Source organism: Protobothrops mucrosquamatus, unplaced genomic scaffold, assembly GCF_001527695.2.
Source record: "Protobothrops mucrosquamatus isolate PMUCROS unplaced genomic scaffold, P.Mucros_1.0 scaffold805, whole genome shotgun sequence".
NCBI lineage: Eukaryota > Metazoa > Chordata > Lepidosauria > Squamata > Viperidae > Protobothrops > Protobothrops mucrosquamatus.
The window spans coordinates 190,024-212,775 of NW_015387071.1; the positions used below are offsets into that span (position 1 = coordinate 190,024).

The 22,752-nt window shown below is 48.3% G+C and overlaps 1 protein-coding gene across 1 annotated transcript in view; it reads left to right on the forward strand.

Annotated features, from left to right (window-relative positions):
- The window catches only part of TP73 (tumor protein p73), a 17,854-nt gene extending 7,120 nt beyond the window's left edge, over positions 1-10,734 (forward strand). Inside the window, exons 3-12 of the mRNA XM_015818867.1 lie at positions 5,180-5,366; positions 5,450-5,565; positions 6,111-6,220; positions 6,490-6,632; positions 6,969-7,057; positions 7,390-7,514; positions 7,997-8,151; positions 8,353-8,485; positions 9,290-9,383; positions 10,411-10,734. Coding sequence (XP_015674353.1) covers positions 5,180-5,366; positions 5,450-5,565; positions 6,111-6,220; positions 6,490-6,632; positions 6,969-7,057; positions 7,390-7,514; positions 7,997-8,151; positions 8,353-8,485; positions 9,290-9,383; positions 10,411-10,734 — 1,476 coding nt within the window. The remainder of the gene's footprint in view (positions 1-5,179; positions 5,367-5,449; positions 5,566-6,110; positions 6,221-6,489; positions 6,633-6,968; positions 7,058-7,389; positions 7,515-7,996; positions 8,152-8,352; positions 8,486-9,289; positions 9,384-10,410) is intronic.
- Positions 10,735-22,752: the final 12,018 nt, after the last annotated feature.

The following is a 22,752-nucleotide window of genomic DNA, read 5'->3' on the forward strand; positions in this document are numbered from 1 at the left end:
TCCAACTTTATCATTCTGTATGAAAGTGTCTCCTATCTGAGCAGGGGGCTGGACTAGAAGACCTCCAAAGTCCCTTCCAACTTTATCATTCTGTATGAAAGTGTCTCCTATCTGAGCAGGGGGGCTGGACTAGAAGACCGCCAAGGTCCCTTCCAACTTTATCATTCTGTATGAAAGTGTCTCCTATCTGAGCAGGGGGGCTGGACTAGAAGACCGCCAAGGTCCCTTCCAGCTCTGTCATTCTGATATAGGGTTTTACACGATCGAAATTCAGACGCTTTCCAACTGGTTCATACTTATGACCGTCGCAGTGTCCCGGGGAATCACACGATCCCCTTTTGCAAGCTTCCGACAAGCGAAGTCAACGGGGGAAGCCCGATTCACGTTAGCAGCCGTGGGAAGGAAAGTCGTAAAAAGGGGCAAAAGTCACTGAACAAGTGTCTCGCTTAGCGGCAGAAACGCGGGGCTCCGAATTGTGGTCGTAAAGTCGAGGACTTAACCTGTAATAGGGAGAGGGGAAGGGGGGGGGGAACGAAATCCTGATTGTTTTGCCCTGCGTGTCTTGTCGCTCCCTGGATCTGTCCGAACAGATTTTGCCAAGTTGGTTAACGGTATTTGCGGTTTGCAAGCCGCTACACGCCAGAGCGAAATGACATATGTGTTATTAGCACCTTTCTCCTGCTATCTGCCTGAGCCTGCCCCGCGGACGGGAGTCCTTGCAGCTGCTTGCAGAAAGGCTATAAGGAAATTAGACGCCCCAGGCACCCGGTTTTTTTTCTTCTCCTCTGCACAACACACAAACACAATGGCCCACAATCCCCCCCCCCCCCCCGTTTATGCCTTTCCGCGCATCCAGAGTCAAGCCTCTCCGGCAAAGAGAACATCAACTTAAACGGAAAGCGCTCTTAACTCGATTGTTAAATTAACAATAATAATAATAATTGATTTGGGGGATATTTTACCCGATTCAGTTGTCTCGGCTGCTAACTCTCAGAGTTTTAATTCTAAGCTTTAACGTCTGAGGACTTGGCCCCGGAGGAAAGGAACGAAAGAAAGAAAGAAGGAAGGAAGGAAGGAAGGAAGGAAGGAAGGAAGGAAGGAAGGAAGGAAGGAAGGAAATGAGAGAAAAGGGAGGGAGGGAGGGAGGGAGGGAGGAAGGAAGGAAGGAAGGAAGGAAGGAAGGAAGGCAGGCAGGCAGGCAGGCAGGCAGGCAGGAAGGAAGGAAGGAAGGAAGGAAGGAAGGAAGGAAGGAAGGAAGGAAGGAATAACAGAGTTGGAAGGGACCTTGTAGGTTTTCTGGTCCAGTGCTTTGCTTAAGGAAGAGACCCTGTACCATTTCTGACAAATGGCTGTTGAAGGAAGGAAGGAAGGAAGGAAGGAAGGAAAGGAAAGGAAAGGAAAGAGAGGAGGGAGGGAGGACATAGAAGGGAGAAATTGAAAGGAGAAAGAAAGAAAAAAAAGAAAGAAAGAAAGAAAGAAAGAAAGAAGGAAGGAAGGAAGGAAAAGAAAGAGAGGAGGGAGGGAGGACATAGAAGAGAAGGGAGAAATTGAAAGGAGAAAGAAAGAAAGAAAGAAAGAAAGAAAGAAAGAAAGAAAGAAAGAAAGAAGGAAGGAAAAGAAAGAGAGGAGGGAGGGAGGACATAGAAGAGAAGGGAGAAATTGAAAGGAGAAAGAAGGAAGGAAGGAAGGAAGGAAGGAAGGAAGGAAGGAAGGAAGGAAGGAAGGAAGAGGACCCAATTTAGAGAATGGGGCAGATGCCCACCCGCTTCCAGAGGGTGGACCAGCATCCCCCCCCTGCTTCCCCTGCCAGGCCTGCCCGGCTTCCAGAGAAGAAGGCACCCTTGGCAGGTGTGCCCCCTTCCCTAGGGGGGCGTTGCCATCACCCTCTCTGGGAAGGCCTGGCGGGAGCTGTTGGGACTTGACAGAGGCGGAAGCCCGTCTGCGTGGGACGATGGCTGCCATGGCTCCGGGCCACGGGCCTCTCTCCGCTGTTCCTGCCCCAACCTGGCAGAACAAGCCAACATGCAGAGAACAGCTCCTCTCTTTTTTTTAGGGGGGGGGGGTTTGCCTCTCCTTCCTTGGGTCCATCCATCCTTTCCTTCCTTCCTTCCCTCTTTTATTTTCTTCCTTTCTCTCACTCTCCTCCTTCCCTCTCTCCCTCCCCTTCCATCCTTCTTTTCTTCCTCCCTCCCCTTCCTTCCATCCATCCATCCATCCGTTTGTCCCTCTCACTCTTCTTCCTTTGGTCCATCCATCCTTTCTCTTCCTCTGTCCCTTTTTTATTTCCTTCCTTTCTCTCACTCTCATCCTCCTCCTTCCCCTCTTCCTTCCTTCCTTCCTTCCTTCCTTCCTTCCTTCCTTCCTTCCTTCCTTCCTCCCTTCTCTCCTATCCCTTTCTTCTTTTCTTCTTCCCTTCCTCCTTCTCCCACTTCTATCCTCCCTCCCTTCATTTGTTTTTTTATTCCTTTTTCCTTCCTTCCTTCCTTCCTTCCTCCCTTCCCTCCTATCCCTCTTCTTTCTTCCTTTCTTCCTCTTCTTCCACTTCTATCCTTCCTCCCTTCATTTGTCTTCCTTCTTCCTTCCTTCCTTCCTTCCATCTTCCCTCCCTCCCTCCCCTCTCAATCTCCTGCCTTTGGTCCACACTCCTTCCATCCTTCTCCGGTCCTGGCTGACTCCAGCTCCCATCATCCTCCCCCAAACGGGAACCGCTGGCAAAGGGCCGAGGGGCGAGGCGTGCCTGGGCAGGAGGTGCTCTGGCGTCAAAACATACCTGCGGAGTTTGGGGGATGAGGTGATCTCTGGAGCGAGGGATTTCCGAGCATGTGTGCGCCCGGGTGGGACGCTGCCTCTTGGCACGGGGCCGAGCCCTTTTCCCGGGAAGCGGCGGGCGGGAGGCTTGGCACGGCCAGGCTTGCCCCAGTGGCACGGGCATGCCGAGCCCTGCTCTACCCCCCCCCCAACAACAACGGGGAGAGGAGTCAGGAGCTGTTGCCCCAACCACCTGCATGGCTGGGATGTGTGTGTGTGTGTGTGTGTGTGCCAGCTTGTGCCCACTTTGCCCGGGGTCAAGGGTTGCCCAGCTGCAGAGTGCAGGGTCTTCGGCTGGAAGGCTGGGGGGGGGGGCAGTTTGACTTCCTGACCTTGGGAAACTGGTTGGGAAAAGTTGCTTGGCCTAGCCATGGTTTGGGTCAGTCTTCCTTCTTTTTCCTTCCTTCGCTTTCCTTCCTTTCTCTTGCCTTCCTTCCTTTCACTCTCCTTTCCTCCCTTTCTTCCTCTCTCCCTCCTTCGTCTCCTCCCTTCCCTATTTCTTTCCTTCCTCCGTCCCTTCCTTCCTTCCCCCACCTCCCCTTTTCCTTCCTCCCCCATTTCTTCCTTCCTTCCTTCCCTCCTTCCTTCCTCTCTCCCTCCTTCCCTCCCTTCCCTTCCCATCTCCTTCCTTCCTTCCTTCCCTTCCTCCCTCCTTCCCTCCCTCCCTCCCCATCTCCTTCCTTCCTCCTTTCTTCCTCCCTCCCTCCCTCATTTCTTTCTTCCTTTCCTTCCTTCCTTCCTTCCTTCCTCCCTCATTTCTTTCTTCCTTTCCTTCCTTCCTTCCTTCCTCCCTCATTTCTTTCTTCCTTTCCTTCCTTCCTTCCTCCCTCCCTCATTTCTTTCTTCCTTTCCTTCCTTCCTCCCTCCCTCCCTCCCTCATTTCTTTCTTCCTTTCCTTCCTTCCTCCCTCCCTCCCTCATTTCTTTCTTCCTTTCCTTCCTTCCTCCCTCCCTCCCTCCCTCATTTCTTTCTTCCTTTCCTTCCTTCCTTCCTTCCTCCCTCATTTCTTTCTTCCTTTCCTTCCTTCCTTCCTTCCTTCCTTCCTCCCTCATTTCTTTCTTCCTTTCCTTCCTCCCTCCCTCCCTCCCTCTCTGGAGTTTCCTGGTTAGAAGCCAGCTGGGAAGGTCACAAAGCGGGAAATCACGTGATCCCGGGAGGCTGCAACCGTCACAAATATGAGTCAGCTGCCAAACATCCAAATTTTGATCCCTGACCGCGGGGACGCTGCCGCGGTCGTAAGTGTGAGGAGCAGTCATAAGTCATGTTTCCCAGGACCACTCTAATTTGGAACGGTCGCTAAACGAACCGTTGTTAAGTCAGGGACTGCCTGTATTTTGATTTTATTCCTTCAAGCTATGTAGCTGCCCTTCTCGTGTTTGGGCTCCAGACGTGACTTTGAGAAGCGTTTCGAACGCAAGACACAACTTTTCGCGGGGCGGCAAAGCCTCCGAGCCCATTTTTGGCTTTGCAAAAAAAAAACAAAAACAAGAACGCCTGAACTGAAAAGGAACTCGGGTTTAGAAACGATGAGCCGATAATTAAGCTTTAGGATAGCAATTATTCCAGATGTGATGCGCTAAGGCGGCGTTTTGACAGGTTGACGGGAGTAAATCCAGGTTGGCAAAAAAGCGACGTTCGGATGAATTAGGAAAAGAGGAGTTGGATTTTCCCCGCCAGGCTGCCTAGAGCGAGAGCTTAACTGATAATCATCCCAATTTTTATTTTTATTTTTTTCAAAGCCTGGAAAATTGTCCTTTGAAAGCAGCCTGCGAATTTAAAAATTTGCCCCGGAGAACCGCCCAATTTGCTCAGCTGAATTAATTGCACTCCATCCAAAACGATCCACAATTCATCCGTCTTGCGCCTTCTTTGAAGCACGCCCACGGAATATTACCTTTTAGAAGGAGGAGAGAGCCGAAATATGCTTTTTGGGTAGGCGCTTTCCAAGCCCACTTGCCAAGTTTAGCGCGGAGGACTCGAAGCACGGACTTTTAGCACTGAGGACTAGAAACATGGAACATCTCCAAACCGCTCAGGGCGTGGCAAAGGCACTCAGGGGCGGCCCTTTGGAGTTGCTGCCGTGGCTGTTTTTAATGGCTTCAAATGGCTTCAATCCCAGCCCGAAATTTAAATTTAAATTTAAAATTGCGCACGCTGAAGCAAAAAAAAAATGACACGCAAGAACCAACACGAATTTTCAGGCTGGCAAATCATACAGGCCGTCCTCAAATTACGGCCACGATTGAGTCCCAAATTAATGTTGCTACTAAGTGAGACGTCTGTTTTGCCCCATCTTACGACCTCCCGTGCCTCGCTTGATTCGCGGGAGTTTTATTTTGATTAATTCGTTCATTTGATTTCCGATCCCCAGTATTCCCCTCTGCTGAAGAAACTCTACTGTCAAATTGCGAAGACGTGTCCAATCCAGATTAAGTTGTCCACGCCGCCGCCTCCCGGGACGGTCATCCGAGCCATGCCCGTGTACAAGAAGGCCGAACACGTAACCGAAGTGGTCAAACGGTGCCCGAATCACGAGCTCGGCCGCGACTTCAACGACGGTGAGATCTTTCTCCTGATCTCGAACTCAGCTCTTGCCCCCCATCTGCGACTTTTGCCATAAAACAGCCTTCTGTCCCTCTAGGCCTCTCGGCGCCCGCCAGCCACTTAATCCGCGTGGAAGGCAACAATCTCTCCCAGTATGTCGATGACCCCGTGACCGGAAGGCAGAGCGTCATGGTCCCTTACGAGTCCCCCCAGGTGAGGTGTCTGATGTGCAAATTTGTGGGGTGCTTTGCTTTGCTCTTTGCCCCTCGCTGGGCTGCCAAAGGTGCTAGTCCTCTTGAAGGTTTCCAAAAAAAAAGGCCTGGCGTTGCTCTTGGCCGGGGAAAGGGGTGCTTTCAGGAAATTATTCTTGCAAACTAAGGAGGTTTTTCTTTGCTTTCCGCTGTTGAGCTAAAATTTCCATTACGGGCTTAATTTTCATTGGCGGAGTTGATTTGTTTTTGCAGGCTAGCCAGAACAAATCTGCCGCCCTCTGGTGGCCATCTGAGAAACTGCAGACAAGTCCGCAGGGTCTCCTTTAAAGGGGGCAGAACCTGGCTGCAAGCTAAGCAGGGTCAGGCTAGGTTACGAGTTGGAAGGGAGACCGGGAGGTGGAAAAAAGCCGCCTGCAAGATAGTCAGGGTCATTTTCTAGTGTTGCCCAGGTGCCCGTCTCGGGGTGGGTCAAACTTGACTCCGATTTTACTACTCGTATTTTTGTAACCGAAAGAAATTTCATACTATTTTTTTTGTCTCGCCAAGGTGGGGACCGAATTTACCACCATCCTGTACAACTTCATGTGTAACAGCAGCTGCGTGGGAGGCATGAACCGGAGACCGATTTTAATCATCATCACCCTGGAGACGAGAGAGTGAGTTCGGTCGCGTGCGGGCGGGCGTTCGATGCTCCTCCGGAGTCCCGCTCTGCCAGGTCGTTGTTTAGATTAGAACCCAGCACCGTGAACGAATCCCCGGTTTGAAGCGGGAGTTGATTCCGGGGAGATGCCCAGAAATGAATCTTTGCAGGTCCTGCTGGGGTTTTTTGTTTGTTTGTTTTAGAAAACCAGAATTTATAGAATTTGGGGACCCCACCCCACCCCGTGAGAATTTTACCATTATTATTATTTTTTTCCCCCCGTAGTGGACAAGTCTTAGGCCGTCGATCTTTCGAAGGCCGGATCTGCGCCTGTCCCGGACGAGACCGGAAAGCCGACGAGGATCACTTCCGAGAACAGCAAGTCCTAAACGAAAACGCCGCCAAGAACGGAAACCCCAACAAGAGGAGTGAGTCCTTGGATTGGGGTCCTGCCCCTCTGAGGCTGGTTAGGCAGATGGGAGATGGAGTCCCATCACGGGGTTGACGAGGCATCAGTTTAGTAAGAGGGTGAATCTCCCAGGACACCGAATGGTCCAATTCCTGCCCTTCAAATTTCCTTTCCATTCTACGATTCTGTGTTTTAGTTTGAAATTCCTGGGCAAGGGGTAGGACTGGATGATCTCCACGTTCCCTTCCCTTCTAGGATTCCAAGCTTTAATTTGGATTCCTGGCCCTCAGGAAGGGGTTGGACTAGATGGCCTCCGAGGGCCCCTTCCATTCTGTGATGCTATGATTCTTCCCAGCTTTCAAACAGAGTCCGCAAAGTATCCCGGCGCTGGGGGCCGGGGTTAAGAAACGGAGGCACGGCGAGGAGGAAACGTATTATGTGCCTGTAAGTAGTGAATTTGCTGCAAAAAAAAAATCCATATTCTGATTATTTGTGCTTTTTTTATAATTAAAAAAAACAACAACAACTTTGCAGCCGGTATCTTACAATTAAAAAACAACATAGAAAATTAGAAATATTTGCATGTTACGGAACGTGAGTTGGGGACTCCGCACTTCGTTCCAGATAATTTCATCTCTGCCCGGTAATTTCATCACCGGCGCAAGGCAGATGGGAGCTGTAGTCCCAAAGGTGGCAAAGCAGAGCTAGATTCGTGATAGAAATGGCTTCCTTTGGATCCGAACGGTCCCCCCCCCCATTGGTTCTCCTTTCCTCAGGTCCGAGGTCGGGAAAATTTCGAGATGCTGATGAAGATCAAGGAAAGTTTGGAACTGGTGGAACTGGTTCCCCAGCAGCTGGTCGATTCCTACCGACAGCAGCAGCAGCAGTTTCTGCAGCGCCAGTGAGTCCCGCGCGGACCCCCCCTTCCCTTCTCCACACTTGCCTCCTCCTCCTCCTCCTCCTCCTCCTCCTCCTCCTCCTCCTCCTCCCGTCCCTTCTAGCACTGATGATGTTCCCTAGTTGGGTCATGAAACGTCTGCAAGAAAACCANCCTCCTCCTCCTCCTCCTCCTCCTCCTCCTCCTCCTCCTCCTCCCGCCGTCCCTTCTAGCACTAATGATGTTCCCTAGTTGGGTCATGAAACGTCTGCAAGAAAACCACCCAGCTGCAGGGGGCAGGAGAATCTTCAGCCGACTGGCGCCCCCACGTGGCCCACTTGGGAAAATCAGTCGCCCACAATCCTGGCTTAAATGCAACTCCAGGGTTCTCCGTTGGTTTTCGGAGATGGAGGGCAACCAAGATGGAGGGCGCCCCCTTGGCCCAGCCGGAAGGAGGGCATCCTCTGGCATGTCTTGGGCTCACTCTCTGCTCCCTTCGCCCACAGGACCCACCTCCATTCTCCATCGTCTTACGGCCCGGTCTTGTCCCCGATGAATAAGCTTCATCCAGGAGGGATCAACAAACTACCATCCGTGAACCAGCTGGTGGGGCAGCCTCTGCAGCAGGGGCCTGGCGTGGGGCCAAATCTTGGGCCTATGGGTAAGACCCTCACCCACCCACCCACCCAAAGGTGTCCCCATGACTTGTTTCACCCACCTGCCACGCTCAGGATCCCAGGAAACCGAGCCCAAATTTTCCGTGGTTAAGCGTGAAACCAACATTTGAGCGAACGCATCCATAATTACAAAGGAAAACAGGATTTGTAAACTCACGGGCCGTGTTTCCTTTTCCGGATCTTAGGCCCAACGATGCTCAACAGTCACACCATGCAGTCCAACGGAGAGATGAACGGGGCGCACAACTCACAGCCGATGGTCTCCAGCTCGCACTGCACTCCCCCCCCACCTTACAACCCAGACCCCAGCCTTGTCAGGTAGGGGCGCCATGGGTAGTTGTGGGGGGGGGAAGGAAGCTTCTCTTGTCTGTTTTAACTTCTATTAATCCAGAGATGGGATCCCAATGATGTCCCAAGTGTGACAACTTTAAGACTTGTGGACTTCGACTCCCAGAATTCACCCAGCCAGCCATGCCAAGGTTGAATACCCCCTGGTATGGGGTTGGACTAGAAGACCTCTGAGGTCCCTTCCGACTCAGTTATTCTATTCTATTTTAATTCTATTCTATTCTATTCTATTCTATTCTATTCTATTCTATTCTATTCTATTATTATTCTATTCTATTCTATTCTATTCTATTCTATTCTATTTCCATTACATTCTCTATTCTATTCTATTCTATTATTATTCTATTCTATTCTATTCCTTATTCTATTCTATTCTAATTATTCTATTCTATTCTATTCTATTCTATTCTATTCTATTCTATTCTATTCTATTCTATTCTATTCCTTATTCTATTCTATTCTAATTATTCTATTATTATTCTATTCTATTCCTTATTCTATTCATTCTAATTATTCTATTCTATTCTATTCTATTCTATTCTATTCTATTCTATTCTATTCTATTCTATTCTATTCTATTCTATATAAATATATATGAGAATATATTTTCAAGAAGAGGCTGGACCATACGTTTGTCTGAAATGCTATAGAGTTTCCTGCTTGAGCAGGGGGTTGGACTAGAAGACCTCCAAGGTCCCTTCCAACTCTGTCGCCGTATTCTATTCCGTTCTATATAAATATGTGCTGGTTTTTTCTCTCTTCTTTCCCTTGCAGTTTCCTAACAGGGCTGGGCTGCTCAAACTGCATTGACTACTTCACTTCCCAAGGCTTACAGACCCTTTATCACCTACAGAATTTGACCCTGGAGGTAAATGCACATTTTCAAAAGGTTTCCTGCTGGCGGGAGGGGGGGGGGAACACAGAGGGATCAACGCAACCCATTTATTTCCTGTTGCAATGTTCCCTTAACTCCATCTGGGGCCTCCGCCCTCCCCATGTAAGGACGGGTGCATTTTGCAAAAACTAAAGGGGTACCCGGTTGCAAACGGGAATACAGGCTGCCTTCCCAATGAAACTGACCCCCCCACTTTCCATTTTCTTCCAACATCTTCCTTCTCCTCGCCCCTTCCCTCCTCCCCCCAGTGAAAGCAGCTCTGGTGGTTTGGAGGCTGGAGAATAACTTTGGAGATTGTTTTGCAGATGGAAAAAGCTGGGGGGGGGGTGTCTTTTTTTGTTTGCTTTCTTTTTATTTCTGGCCAATATTCTTGAACAGGATATTTGTGGCTGGGGGTTGAACCGGGGGGATCCTCTGAGCTTGGTGGTTTTCTTGCAGATGTTTCATCACCAAACTATGTAACACCATCACTGCTGGGAGGGAGTGGAGGTTGTGGAGGAGGAGGAGGAGGAGGAGGAGGAGGAGGAGAAGGAGAAGGAGAAGGAGAAGGAGAAGGAGAAGGAGAAGGAGAAGGAGAAGGAGGAGAAGGAGAAGGAGAAGGAGAAAGAGAAGAAACTTGGTGGTTTTCTTGCAAATATTTTATTTCCAAACCAGGTAACATCATCGTGCATCATCACTGATGGTGTTACCTAGTTTGGTAATGAAACGTCTGCAAAAAACCCAAGCTCACCGAGCACCATGGACCCTACAGTCTTCCTCTTTCTCCTTTTCCTCCTCCTTTCTTCCTTCCTTCCTTCCTTCCTTTCTCCTCCTCCTTCTTCTCCTTCAACTTTCCCAGCTCCTCCTCCTCCCCCTCCTCTCCACAACCCCCACTCCCTTCTAGCCCTGATAATGTTACCTAGCTGGGTCACGAAACGTCTGCAGGGAAACCCACCCAGGATCCCACAGGAGGGAGACCTGTTCTTCAGAGTCGATCCCGACACCTCTTGTTTCTTCGCAGGATCTCGCCGCCCTGAAGATCCCAGAGCAGTACCGCATGGTCATCTGGAGAGGCCTCCAAGATTTCAAGCAGAGCCACGAGTACGGCAGCCCGCAGCCGCTCATCCGTTCCAGCAGCAACGCCGCCACCATCTCCATTGGGACCTCCGGAGAGCTACAGCGGCAGCGCGTCATGGAAGCCGTGCATTTCCGCGTCCGCCATACCATCACCATCCCCAACCGCAGCGGATCCGACGAGTGGGCGGACTTTGGCTTCGACCTGCCGGATTGCAAATCCCGGAAACAGTCCATCAAAGAGGAATTTCTGGAGGGGGAAATCAACTGAAGGGCTGGCGGTGGGGCGAGCGCAGTGGTGGGATTCAAATAGGCGAACAACCGGTTCTCTCCGTGAATGCCACTTCCGGAAGTCCATTCTGGGCCTGGGCAACCAAAAATTAGCTACCGGTTCTGCCGAAGTGGTGCAAACTGGCTGAATCCCACCACTGGGTGAGTGGGTGAGTAGGTGGTCTACTGCAGACAGCCGGCCAGCCTGTGGACCCCTAGATTTGGCCCGAGAGACCGAAGCCGCCAAAAGTATTTCCCAGAGGTTGTGGTGTGGACTTCGGTGGGCCCACTTCCGTACGTTGTCGACCACCGCCAAGATCGTCTTGCCTTTTGTGCAAAAAAACGCAACTCATCAGAAAGAAAAGGAAAACGGAAATCGGTGAAAACTTACAATTCGAATTTCCTGAAAAAACCCTCGGTGTCCATTTTGCGTCCACGAGGAGAGGATGCGCTGGTTTCGTTCCTTAAGCATCCTCCAGTGAAAAGGGGGTCATCGCTCCTCCATTCCCCCCTTTTGTTGTAAAGGATCTAGAAACGAGGGGTACCAACCTCCGCGGACCCTGTTCCTTCTCTTGACGGACTGCCAAAAAGTGTTTCGTTTTTCTACAGTGCTACGTGGACTGGGGAGGGGGGGTAAAAAGTTGTTTGTAACTCGGTCAACAAACCCCAAGTGACGTTTGTATTAGTTAGGTTCACCCTTTCATCTGCTCGAGCAAACATACGCTGTACATAACTGTATTTAACCATTGTTGTAAGGTTTATGTAAGCTATTTTAAGATGGACATGGCTTAGTCACCCAGCTGAGGGATTCTGGGAGTTGAAGTCCACGAGTCATAAAAGGGTCCAAGTTTGAAGACCCCTGCTTTGGGGGTCGGGTCTGGCTCGGGACACAGCAAATATCGGCCGACGTCTGCTTGCCTCTCTCTCTCTCTGTGTTGGGATCATTCAGACAACAATGCTGGCCTCAGTTTAGGGGATCTGACTGGGAGGCCACGAAACAGACAGAAATGATTCCCCCTTTGCTCCTGAATCGTCAAAACAAGTTTGCTTTGCTGTCGTGATCTTTTTGAGGAACAAAAAACAAACAAACAAAAAATCTTATTTTTATAAGTTTTTTTTTTCCTTTTGGTAACACAATAAATGTATTTCAAATGTCGCTTTTTCCCCTCTATAGGGAGAGAGGGGGCAAAAAAAAATCCCTTTTGTGTAAATGGATTTTTTTCATGCTATTTTTTTTCCCCACGTTCCTTAAGCAAATATCTCTGACTCTTCTGTCGCCAAAATATGAACACGGTTTAACGCTCTTCTTTCCAAGGGGTTTTAAAACCAGTATTTTGCAGCCTTAGCAACGTTGAGACAGGTGGACTTCGACTCCCAGAATTCCCCCAGCCAATATGTCTGGGCTTTAAACTCCCAGAATTCCCTAGCCAGTTGAAGTCCGTACATCTTTAAGCAGCTAAGGCTGAGACGCTGTTTTCAACCGCAGCCCATCATTCCCTGCCAGAATCATTCCCTACTGGGAAATGAAGGATGGTAGATGTAGTCAAAACAGCCCAGAGAATCCAAGTGGAGGTAAGCTGGCCCAAAATCAAATTATTTTATTTTATTTTCAAAACTTTAAATCAAGCAGGCCTGGGAGTCTTCTGAGGAATTACTTCATCCAAACAATTTTTTTAATAAAAAAAAGGTATCTAGGAGCTAATTTTCTACATGCAGGAGTGGAAGGAGAATTTAATGACATATCCGTTGGAAAAAGGGATGCAGATAAAACTAAAAAACAGGCACCGCTCGTCAAAAAGAAAGAAGGCGTTGATCCAACGGCCGTTACATTTTGATCACAGTCTTCCTCCAGTTTTTAATCTTTTGCTGCTCATAGTTGGGGTGGGGGTACCCAAAGACCTTCACCATCCATTTCTCAGCCTCTGATTGATGCCCCCACAACTACAGGTCCCATCCTGCTGGAAAAACCTCTCGTAGTTCCAAAACATGGTATCTAAACCTTGGCGAAATCCATCCACTTTTTCATGATACCTCCCACAATGCCAGGAGCTGATTATCACTTAATTAAAGGCAATTAAAAAGCAGTGTCTTCCAAAGCAGTTCTTTGCACCCAGGTCTGCTGCAAACCTACCCTTCATTTCGATGCCTTGAGAATCTTCCCAGGTGATCCTCCAGGCCAGGTGGGATTTCCTGCAAGGGTTCTTTCTGACATTATTTGTGGGTTTTTTTCTGAGCAAAATGCTTACTTTTGGGGGTCTGGCTTTCATTTTTACCGAATCGGTTTGCCAGGTATGATGGATCCAGAAGGCTTGGTTAGGAATCTGCAGAGGGCTTCCTGCAAGCAAAATTTAGGGGGAGAAAAAAAAAAAGCCAGAAATAAGCACCACCGAGGGGGCGAATTCACATCGGTGGGTATTTTGCAAAAATGAATATATTTTTTTTTAACGGTTGAAATTGGACGTGCTGGCTTTCCTTTAAGTAGTTTCTGTCATGCTAAAAAATGCCCATGATTTAAAGACGTCCCGTTTGAAGGGCTGAAAAAAAAATGAGCTTTGAAAATGCAAAAAACGCTTGGAGGGAAGGAAAGGGTGTGAAGGAAAAAGCGTTGTGATTATGTGTGAATTTAGAAAAAAAAAACCTACAAAAAAAGGAGGAACGGGCTACAAGTGGAAATTGGAATGGGAAACTGCCACGCTTCTCCATCTCCACCTCAATCTCCTTTCAGCTGAGGAGCACTACCGCGTTCTTCCGGGATGTTGAATTTTTCCACCTAGGCTACAATCGTAGATCACCGTGTGGCCTCCCATCCGAGCGTTAGGAGCCAGATCAGCTTCCAAGCTCAGAGAAGGTGGATCAAATGGACTTCTCAGTCTGTTTGGGTCAAGAACAGGGGGGGAAGGTCTTAGTGGTACTTGTAGGGGGGGTGTCCCTCACCGGAAAACCACAGGTGCCTTCTTCGTAGCCGTGACCGCTGCAGTTCCTCCCTCCGTGTTTCGGGGATGGCTTGTTGCACCACCGTGACCGCCGCACGACTCCTAATCCGCAGGAGATGGGGCAGGGTGTCCACGCTGCCCAGGGAGACCACGCTCCGTCCACTAAGGCAGAGAACAAACCATGGTTTAACCTCTTGAGACGTTGCTTGAAAAAAGCTGCAAGTCTCCGGATGTCGGCTTTCAGACTCTTGCCCGGTGTGGCGAGGAATGATGGAGTTGTGAATCCCACAACACGGGGTGTGTGTGTTGAAATAGGATAGGGTTTCCTGCCTGAGCAGGGGGTTGGACTAGAAGACCTCCAAGGTCCCTTCCAGTTCTATTCTGACTGATTGATTGAAATGTATAATTTTTCCTGCCTGAGCAGGGGGTTGGACTAGAAGACCTCTGAGGTCCCTTCCAGTTCTATTCCGATTGATTAATCGATTGATTGAAATGGTCCAGGGTCTCCCGCTTGAGCAGGGGGTTGGACTAGAAGACCTCTAAGGTCCCTTCTGGTTCTATTCTGATTGATTGATTGATTGAAATGCTATAGTTTTTCCTCCCTGAGAAGGGGGTTAGGCTAGAAGACCTCCAAGGTCCCTTCCAACTCCATCATCATCATCATCATCATCATCATCATCATCATCATCATCATCATCATCATCATCATTATTATTATTATTATTATTATCCCTGAATTCTAAAGTACTTTTCAAGTTCATTAGAAGCTCCTTCACTGCTGAAGGAACGAAGGAATCCGGGGAAGGAAACATCCCTGAAACTATGACCCAATGACTCGCGGGTTGCTAGTCCTCATTAAATACCGGCACAGTGGCTCAGGTGGCATAAACCGAGTTGGTCCTTCTCCCCTTCGCAAGGGAGGCCTCCTCTGGAAGGGGGAGGGCTGTCACAGAGCCGGACCCGTTTCTTGACCCCCGAACACGTCTCCAGGCACGGCGACCAGGGGGACCACACGGACCATCTGCCGTCCGCTGAGGCAAAAGGGAGACAGAAGCAGAGACAAAACAGGACATACAGGCAGTCCTCAACTTACGCCCGTAACAGGGCCCAAAATTTCCGTGGCTAAGTGAGACATTGGTTACGTGAGATTTGGACTTACCGGGGCAAGGATGCAGGCCGGGGCAGAGTCGGAGGTCAGACGAAGGCCCCAGGCAGCGCATCCCGCTTTCCACGTGAGCGCACTCGCGGATGCGCATCTGGTTTTGGAAGCCACAAGTGACGGAGCAGGGAGACCACGGAGACCACGGAGACCAGGCGCTCTTGGCTAGGCGGGAGAGGAGAAAATATAGTATTTTGTGAGCAAATATACCTTGCCGCCCACTTTATGCTTCTTTGAGGAGCTCTTTTCTTATCTGCCTGTCTTTTTTCTTTTTCTTTTGGGACTTATTTTTCAAAACAAGCCCGTTTTGGTAGCCTCTCCGAAGCTCCCCCCGCCCTAAGGATTGAGCCAAAATGTTTGCGCAGCGTGTTTAGTCCCTAAAAGAATCATCCCACTGGCCAAAGTCTCTGTTGCTAAAGGAGACGTCGGATAAGCGGGTTTTGCCAGGCTTTTTTTCACAACTTCTCCCGCCATGACGCTTAAATGCATCCCCCGCGGTTGTTAAGTGAACCCTGGCTTCCCCGCCGCTTGTCAAAAGGCCGCCAAAGGGGATCGTGGGACCCTTGCGACCGTCATAAATAGGAGCCCGTTTCCAAGCATTATTGTCCTAAATGGGAGTCAGCGTGTGGATTTTGATGGCGTGAACACAGGGATACTGCTGGAAGTGGGAAAAAGGTTCATGGGTGACTTTTCTCAGCGCCAAATGAAGTGTCGTAAATCGAGTTAGACTGTACCTTGCTGGGAGATACATGCTCAGAGCTTTTGGTCCTTTCCAGGGCAAATTTTCCCCACCCTGCAGAAATTTACACCCGATGTGTGTGTGTGTGTGGGTGTCCCACCTGTGCAGCGCAAGCCGTCCCCCACAAAGCCACTGCGGCAGGCACAAATGTAGGAGCCCAGGGTGTTCAAACACAACGCGTCTCGGTTGCAGCCGTGGGTGCCTCGCGTACATTCGTCGATGTCTGAGAAAGGGGAAAAAAATCAGAAATGAAATCAAGCAGAGCCACCGAAGCGGTTCAAGGTCACAGACATCTCCAGGTTTCTCCCCAAAGTTGACAAACACTGCACTGGGTTGTCTCGAGGGCGGGATTTGAGAACAGGGTCTTCACGGAGAGGGTGACCATCCCGAGGATTGTGAGAATCTCTTTTTGGAGCAGTTTGCCTTCCAAGTTTCACTGCTTTCTTCTGGAGCGTTTTATCCCTTCCGCAGCAAGGCGCAGCCCATATGGGAAAGCTATGCTTCCCAAACTCCTGGAAACCCTCTCTGGAAGGGAGCATCTCCTTTACCTACGCAGCTGAGCAGGCCGTCCCCTTCTAAGCCCTGCGGGCAGCGGCAGGAATACGATCCGTGGGTGTTGAGGCACTCGGCCTCGGCCAGGCACGGCACGGCGGTTTTTCTCTGGCACTCGTTGATGTCTTTTGGAAGGAAAGGAGGAGGAGGAGGAGAAGGAGGAGTGAAGGAGAAGAGACAAGATAAGCAGGAAAGAAAGAAAGGGAGAAAAGGAGAAGTGAAGGAGAAGAGGGAAGGTAAGGGGAAAAGGAAAAAGAAGGGATGGGAAGGGAAGGGAGGGATGGGAAAAGGAAAGGAGAAGGAAGGAAGGAAGGAAGGAAGGGAGGAAGGGAGGGAGGGAGGGAGGAAGGAAGGAAGGGAGGGAGGGAGGGAGGGAGGGAGGAAGGAAGGAAGGAAGGAAGGAAGGAAGGAAGGAAGGAAGGAGAGAAAAAGAAAAAAAATTACACCCTTTATAACCAGCCAGCATCACCTTCTGTTTATGTTTATTTTCAAACCGTCATCATCAACTACCCCAAAACAAAAGCAGAGAAGATAAGCTGCACAGGCCAGTTCACACAAACCCAGTCTTTTTTGTGCAGGACACAAAATCTACTGATTCCAATACCAAAAAATACCCTTTTTCGGTTACAAAATACCCTTTTCGTATACAAAACCTGCTTCGCTAACCACTGCTTGGGGCAGATTTCCATTCTCGCAAATGCTAACAGACAGACAGATAGACACGCACGCGCACACACACACACACACACACACACAGCTACAAAAAGCAAAGCTCAAAAGTTACCGACACAATGCACACCACTTCCTTCGAATCCCGGATTGCAACGGCAGTCCCTTTCTTCCCGGCTTCCCTCGCAGGTTTTGCTGACGTCTGAAAAGAAGCACGTCCGGTCTCAATGGAGCCTCAAATCAGAATTACACAGTCAAATTGAACAAAATGTATTTGTCTGAAATGGTATAGGGTTTCCTGCCTGAGCAGGGGGTTGGACTAAATGACCTCCGAGGTCCCTTCCAACTTCTCCTTCTCCTTCCTTCCTTCCTTCCTTCTTCTCCTCCTCCTTCCTTCCTTCCTTCCTTCCTTCCTTCCTTCCTTCCTTCCTTCCTTCTTCTCATGACTACTACTACTACTATTATTATTATTATTATTTATTAAATAAGGACGCTGTCCGTTCATTAAAAGAGACAGAGAACAACCCTTCACCTTTCTTTATTAAGAAGAGTCTCTCGGCCACCAAAACACGTCCAGGGACCTCAGAGTCAAAATCGTAAACCAGGGCTCGGATGTAACCAAAGTTAGATTCCCTGCAGGATGGACAGTAAAGAAAACACAGCAAATACTGGCCAATTCTGAGAGGGAAAAGTTTCATTGGATGAATAAACAAACAAATAAACAAAATTATTGTTTTCTGCTTGTTTTTTTGTATGGGGCTAGTCTCTCCAGTGTGTTGGCCGCCGGAAAGGACGTGCGCTGATCTTTTTTTGTCACCTTCTTAGCTTTTTGCTGCCTCTTTTAAATGGCGTGTAAATGTGGTTTACCTCTATCTGTCCATCGATGGCTTTTCTTCTAGAAACAGTAGCTGCAGATGCTGGTTAGGTTCAGGAAGGCAAGTAGGTTTCCCCCTGCCCCTTTGTAATTCTTTTTCCTGCAGGGGACTAATGCGTTAACCCGGTTCTTAACATACAGGCAGACAGCAAGCAAGCTACCCTACGTTAATCCGCTGATCTCCATCTTTTCCACGTCGTCGGCGACGACCACGGCTTGGTTATCCAGCAAGGTCAGTGGACGGGGTTCCTTGATCCACTTGACGAAGCTGGAAGGCGAGAGGTGCAGGTACTTGTGTAACTGGAGGACCGCTGTATCGCCTTCCAAAAAGGGTCCAATCTCTTTTCCAAAAAAAAAAAAAAAAAAGGTGGGGGGAGGGAGGGAGGGAAGAGGAGAAGCAACAAAGAAATCTCTCAATGTTCGGCTGCGTGGATTGGAATCGTGTCAGGGAAATGAATCAGGTAAGACAAGAAATGAAAGAGGAAAATGATTGATAGATAGATAGATAGATATAGATAGGTAGATAGATAGATAGATAGATAGATAGACAGACAGACAGACAGACAGACAGACAGACAGACAGACAGACAGATATAAATGATATATATAGAGATAGATAGATGATAGATAGATAGATAGATAGATAGATAGATAGATAGATAGATAGATAGATAGATAGATAGATAGATAGATAGAGACAGAAAGATAGACAGATAGATAGATAGATATAGATATAAATAGAGATAGACAGACAGACAGACATACAGACAGATAGATATATACACTTATATAGATATAAATACACATTACTCCTTGTCCTACTCTTAGGTACTTTGGAGAATAAGTTGACCCTCCTCTTCTTTGCGGCAGCCCCTCAAATACTGGAAAACTGCTATCATGTCGCCCCTTCTTTTCTCTAGATTAGCCAAACCCAAGTCCCGCAGCCGTTCTTCGTATGTTTTAGCCTCCAGGCCTTTGATCATCTTGGTTGCTCTTCTCTGCACTTTTCCCAAAGTCTCAACATCTGTTTTGTAACGTGGTGACCAAAACTGGATGCAGAATTCCAGGTGTGGCCTTACTAAGGCTTTATAAAGCGGTACTAATACCGTACTGCAAGTGATTTTGATTCTATGCCTCTGATTAGACAACCCAGGCTTGTGTTAGCTTTTGGGGCCGCTGCGACACACGACTGGCTCGTATTGAAGGGACCGTCCACTGGGAATCCTAGATCCCTCTCACCGTCACTGCTGGTTGAGCCAGGCATTGCCTATTCCGTACCTGTACTTTTGATTTTTCCCCTGTCTAGCTGCAAGACTCTGCTTTTCTCACCACTCAGTCTTATTTATATATTTATTATTTAAATTTATATACCGCCCTATCTCCCTTACGGGACTCAGGGCGGTGAACAGGCAATAATAAAAATCACAATAAATATTGAATAAAAAGCCTGCTCTAAAATACCCCATATAAAACCCCTAGCAAAACCCAATCAAAACTACGCCAGTCTTACCAATTGACGTCCCCTCCAGGGCGAAATAGAATCTCAGTCCAGAAGGGTTTAATGTTTGGAAGTGGGTTAAATCGTAAGCTTCAATTCCCGGAGTTTTAGGGATCAGGGGACGGCGTCTCACTTCCACCCAGAAAAGGTTGGGGTAGAAATCGTCATCCTGTATCGACAGGAGGGTCAGGACACGGCTGTGGTGGCCCACCATTATCCTCAGGGTCCTGTTTTCGAAAGATCCCAAACGCCGTCGGTAGCTGCAAGGAAGAAAAAATACCGCTCTGTCAAAAGGAAGTATAAGGTGGTCCTTGACTTACGGCCAAAATTAAGAAGAATAGAATAGAATAGAATAGAATAGAATAGAATAGAATAGAATAATAGGATAGGATAGGATAGGATAGGATAGGATAGGATAGGATAGGATAGGATAGGATAGAATAGAATAGAATAGAATAGAATAACAGAGTTGGAAGGGACCTTGCAGGTCATCTAGTCCAACCCCCTGCCCTGGCAAAAGGGGACCACGTGACCCTGGGACGCTGTGACCATTTAAGTACGAGTCCATTGCCGAGCGTCTGAATTTTGATCATGTGATGCAACGGCTTAAGTGTGGGAAAACGGCCGGCCCTCAGTCACTTTTTTCGCCGCTGCGGCAACTCCGAATGGTCACTAAACGAACGGTCGTTAAGGCGAGGACTATCTGTCCCTTGAGAACTTCCAAGGGAAGTCCTCTCCTCCAGCACTTACCCGTCTTTCAACGGTCCGCAAAGCCATTAAGTTTAAGCGAATTAAGCTGGTAAGAAATTGGGCTTTTCACAACAACTTCACCTGTGGAACTGCGGGCTCTGAGCAGTGTAGAACTTGTACCAGACCAGGCTGGGCGAATGGCGGGTGGCGGAAAAAGCCGAGACGGAGACTCGGAAAGTGACGGTCGGCTCTTTCACGTGGAGGAGACACACCTGCTCGCCCATCTCGTCGCAAAGGGAAGCATCGGAAACGGTGAGGTGGAAGGCCGGGGCTGCGAGCCGAGAGAAAGGTGAAATGTGGGGTTCTTTTATAATAATAATAATAATAATAAAAAGCAAGCGAGCAAAGTAAAATCTGAACATTTTCAGCACGCCGGATGTATTTCAGTTCTTTTTTCTCCACCTTGCCTTGTGGAGAGGCTCGTTACTAACCAACGGCGGGTCCTTGACTTACGACCGTTCGTTTAATGACTGTTCAAAGTGACCGGAGGGCTCAAAAGACTCAGGGGTCTTCCTCAGTCTTATGACCAGAAGAATTGAAGTCCCCACCCCGGGAGCTGCAGAGGTCACCTAAAAGGATCCATAAAGAGAAGACATGAGCGGGACTTGCCTTGGCAAAGATGGATGCCATCTCCGTCGTAGCCTGGCAAGCAACGGCAATAAAACTCCAAAGAGAGTCTGTCCAGTTGGCAAATGGCTTTTGGGTGGCAGGGCATCTTCCGGCGGATGCATTCGTATTTATGTGGATCTAAGCAAGGAGCAGACGAGAAGCAATGGAGGAGAAAACACTATACTCCATCTGGAATGGAATACACTAATGTGTAGCTTCGGGGCCGAGAGACTGTGCCTGAACAATAAACTTTAACTTTAGCTAACTAACAGAATAGAATAGAATAGAATAGAATAGGAATAGGAATAGAATAGAATAATAATAGAATAGAATAGAAATAGGAATAGGAATAGAAGCTGGAAGGGACCTTGGAGGTCTTCTAGTCCAGCCCCCTGCTAAAGCAGGAGAACCTACACCATCTCAGACAGGTGATTGTCTAGTCTCTTCTTAAAAACCTCCAGTGATGGAGCGCCCACGATTTCTGGTGGCAAGCTGTTCCACTAGTTAATTATCCTCACTGTCAGGAAGTTTCTCCTTTAATTCCAGGTTGCTTCTCTCTTTGGTCAGTTTCCAACCATTGTTTCTCGTCCTTCCCTCTGGTGCTTTGGTGGATAAAGTGACCCCCTCTTTGTGGCAGCCCCTCAAATACTGGAATGCTGCTATCTCCCCTATTTCTTCTTTTCTTTAGACTAGCCAAACCCAAGTCCCGCAGCCGTTCTTCGTATGTTTTAGCCCCCAACTAACTTTAACAATTAACTTTAGCCTCTATGCCCCTTTTATCAAGTGTTCTGTTTATTTATGATGCGTGTTATTCTGTATTCTATTTCCCCCCATCAAATTAGGACCAGAGCATTAACAAGGCCAAACTAAATCAAAACAAGAGCGACAGCACTGGAAACGAATGATAATTTATTTTACTGGCTGAGGTATTCGATTTTTTTTATTACCCTGCCTTTATTGATTTATAAGTAGTCCAAGGCAGTTGCGTTATTTTTAACAAGCCCTTTGAAGGGAAAATTAAAGTCCAGCATGTTTAAAAAGAGTGGGGAAGGGGGAGAAATAACAGGGGAAATTAAAAATAGTCAGGGAGACAGATTCTTAAGTTTGTCAAAGCAACTCACCATTTATCAGACTTTTACCCTGAAGGGTGGAGAGGATGATGAAGAGGAGAGGAGAAGGCAGGAAAGTAGCCTGCATTTTTTTTTTATCGTGGTTTGTCTTTTTCCTGCAAACCTCTCATCCTTCGGCCTACAAATGCAAGCGAGGGGTCAGCAGCACGTCCATCTGTGTCCGTTCGGAACCGGGCAAGGATCCGGAGTCAGGATTCAAGGACGACAAAGGTCCGTTTCATTTCAAATCGTTCTGAAAGTTCCAGTTCTGGATTCTAACCCGTTTATCGCCTCCGAGGGGCGTCGTGGGAAAATCCGAGGAGATGCTGGCCGGAGAGACCTGGATGGCTAGAGTTCCCTTGACGGAGTTGAATCCTTGCCGTCTTTCCGAATTGAAAAGTTTCAGGACGTGGGCAGAACAAGAAGGAAAATATGCCTGGCTGCCTTCCTTTGGCAAAACATCCACCAGTCAAGAAGCCCAAGGTGGTCTTTAGCACACACACACCCACCCACAAAATTTGAAATAATTTAAAGCCACAGTAAAGTTGTGGCTTTAAAATAAATAACATTGCTAGACTCTTCGGCTGGGAAGATGCAAAAGATGGTTTTAAACATTTCTCGGATGTGTAAGCAGCATAGCGCGCGGCAGACTGTCCCATCTAGCTAGGCAAAATTTTCATCATCAACTCCATTTAAAAAAAAAAAAGACAATTCAACCTTAAATGCAATCCCTTAAATAGGAGCCAGCTGTGTGCTGCAGCTGCCAAAAAAGCCAACACAGTGCTAGGCTGCATGAACAGAAAGATAGAATCGAGATCAGGTGAAGTGTTAATACCACTTTACAAGGCCTTGGTAAGGCCACACTTGGAATACGGCATCCAGTTTTGGTCACCACAATGTAAAAAAGATATTGAGACTCTAGAAAGAGTGCAGAGAAGAGCAGCAAAGAGGATCAGGGGACTGGAGGCTAAAACATGTAAGGAACGGTTGCTGGAATTGGGTATATGTCTAGTTTAATGAAGAGATTTAAATTTGGAATTGAAAAAAATCAATCAAGATAGAATTCAGAATCGAAGGTCTGTAGCCTGGCCAGGTGTTTTATCTACGCTAAAACTCCGTCGTCAAGA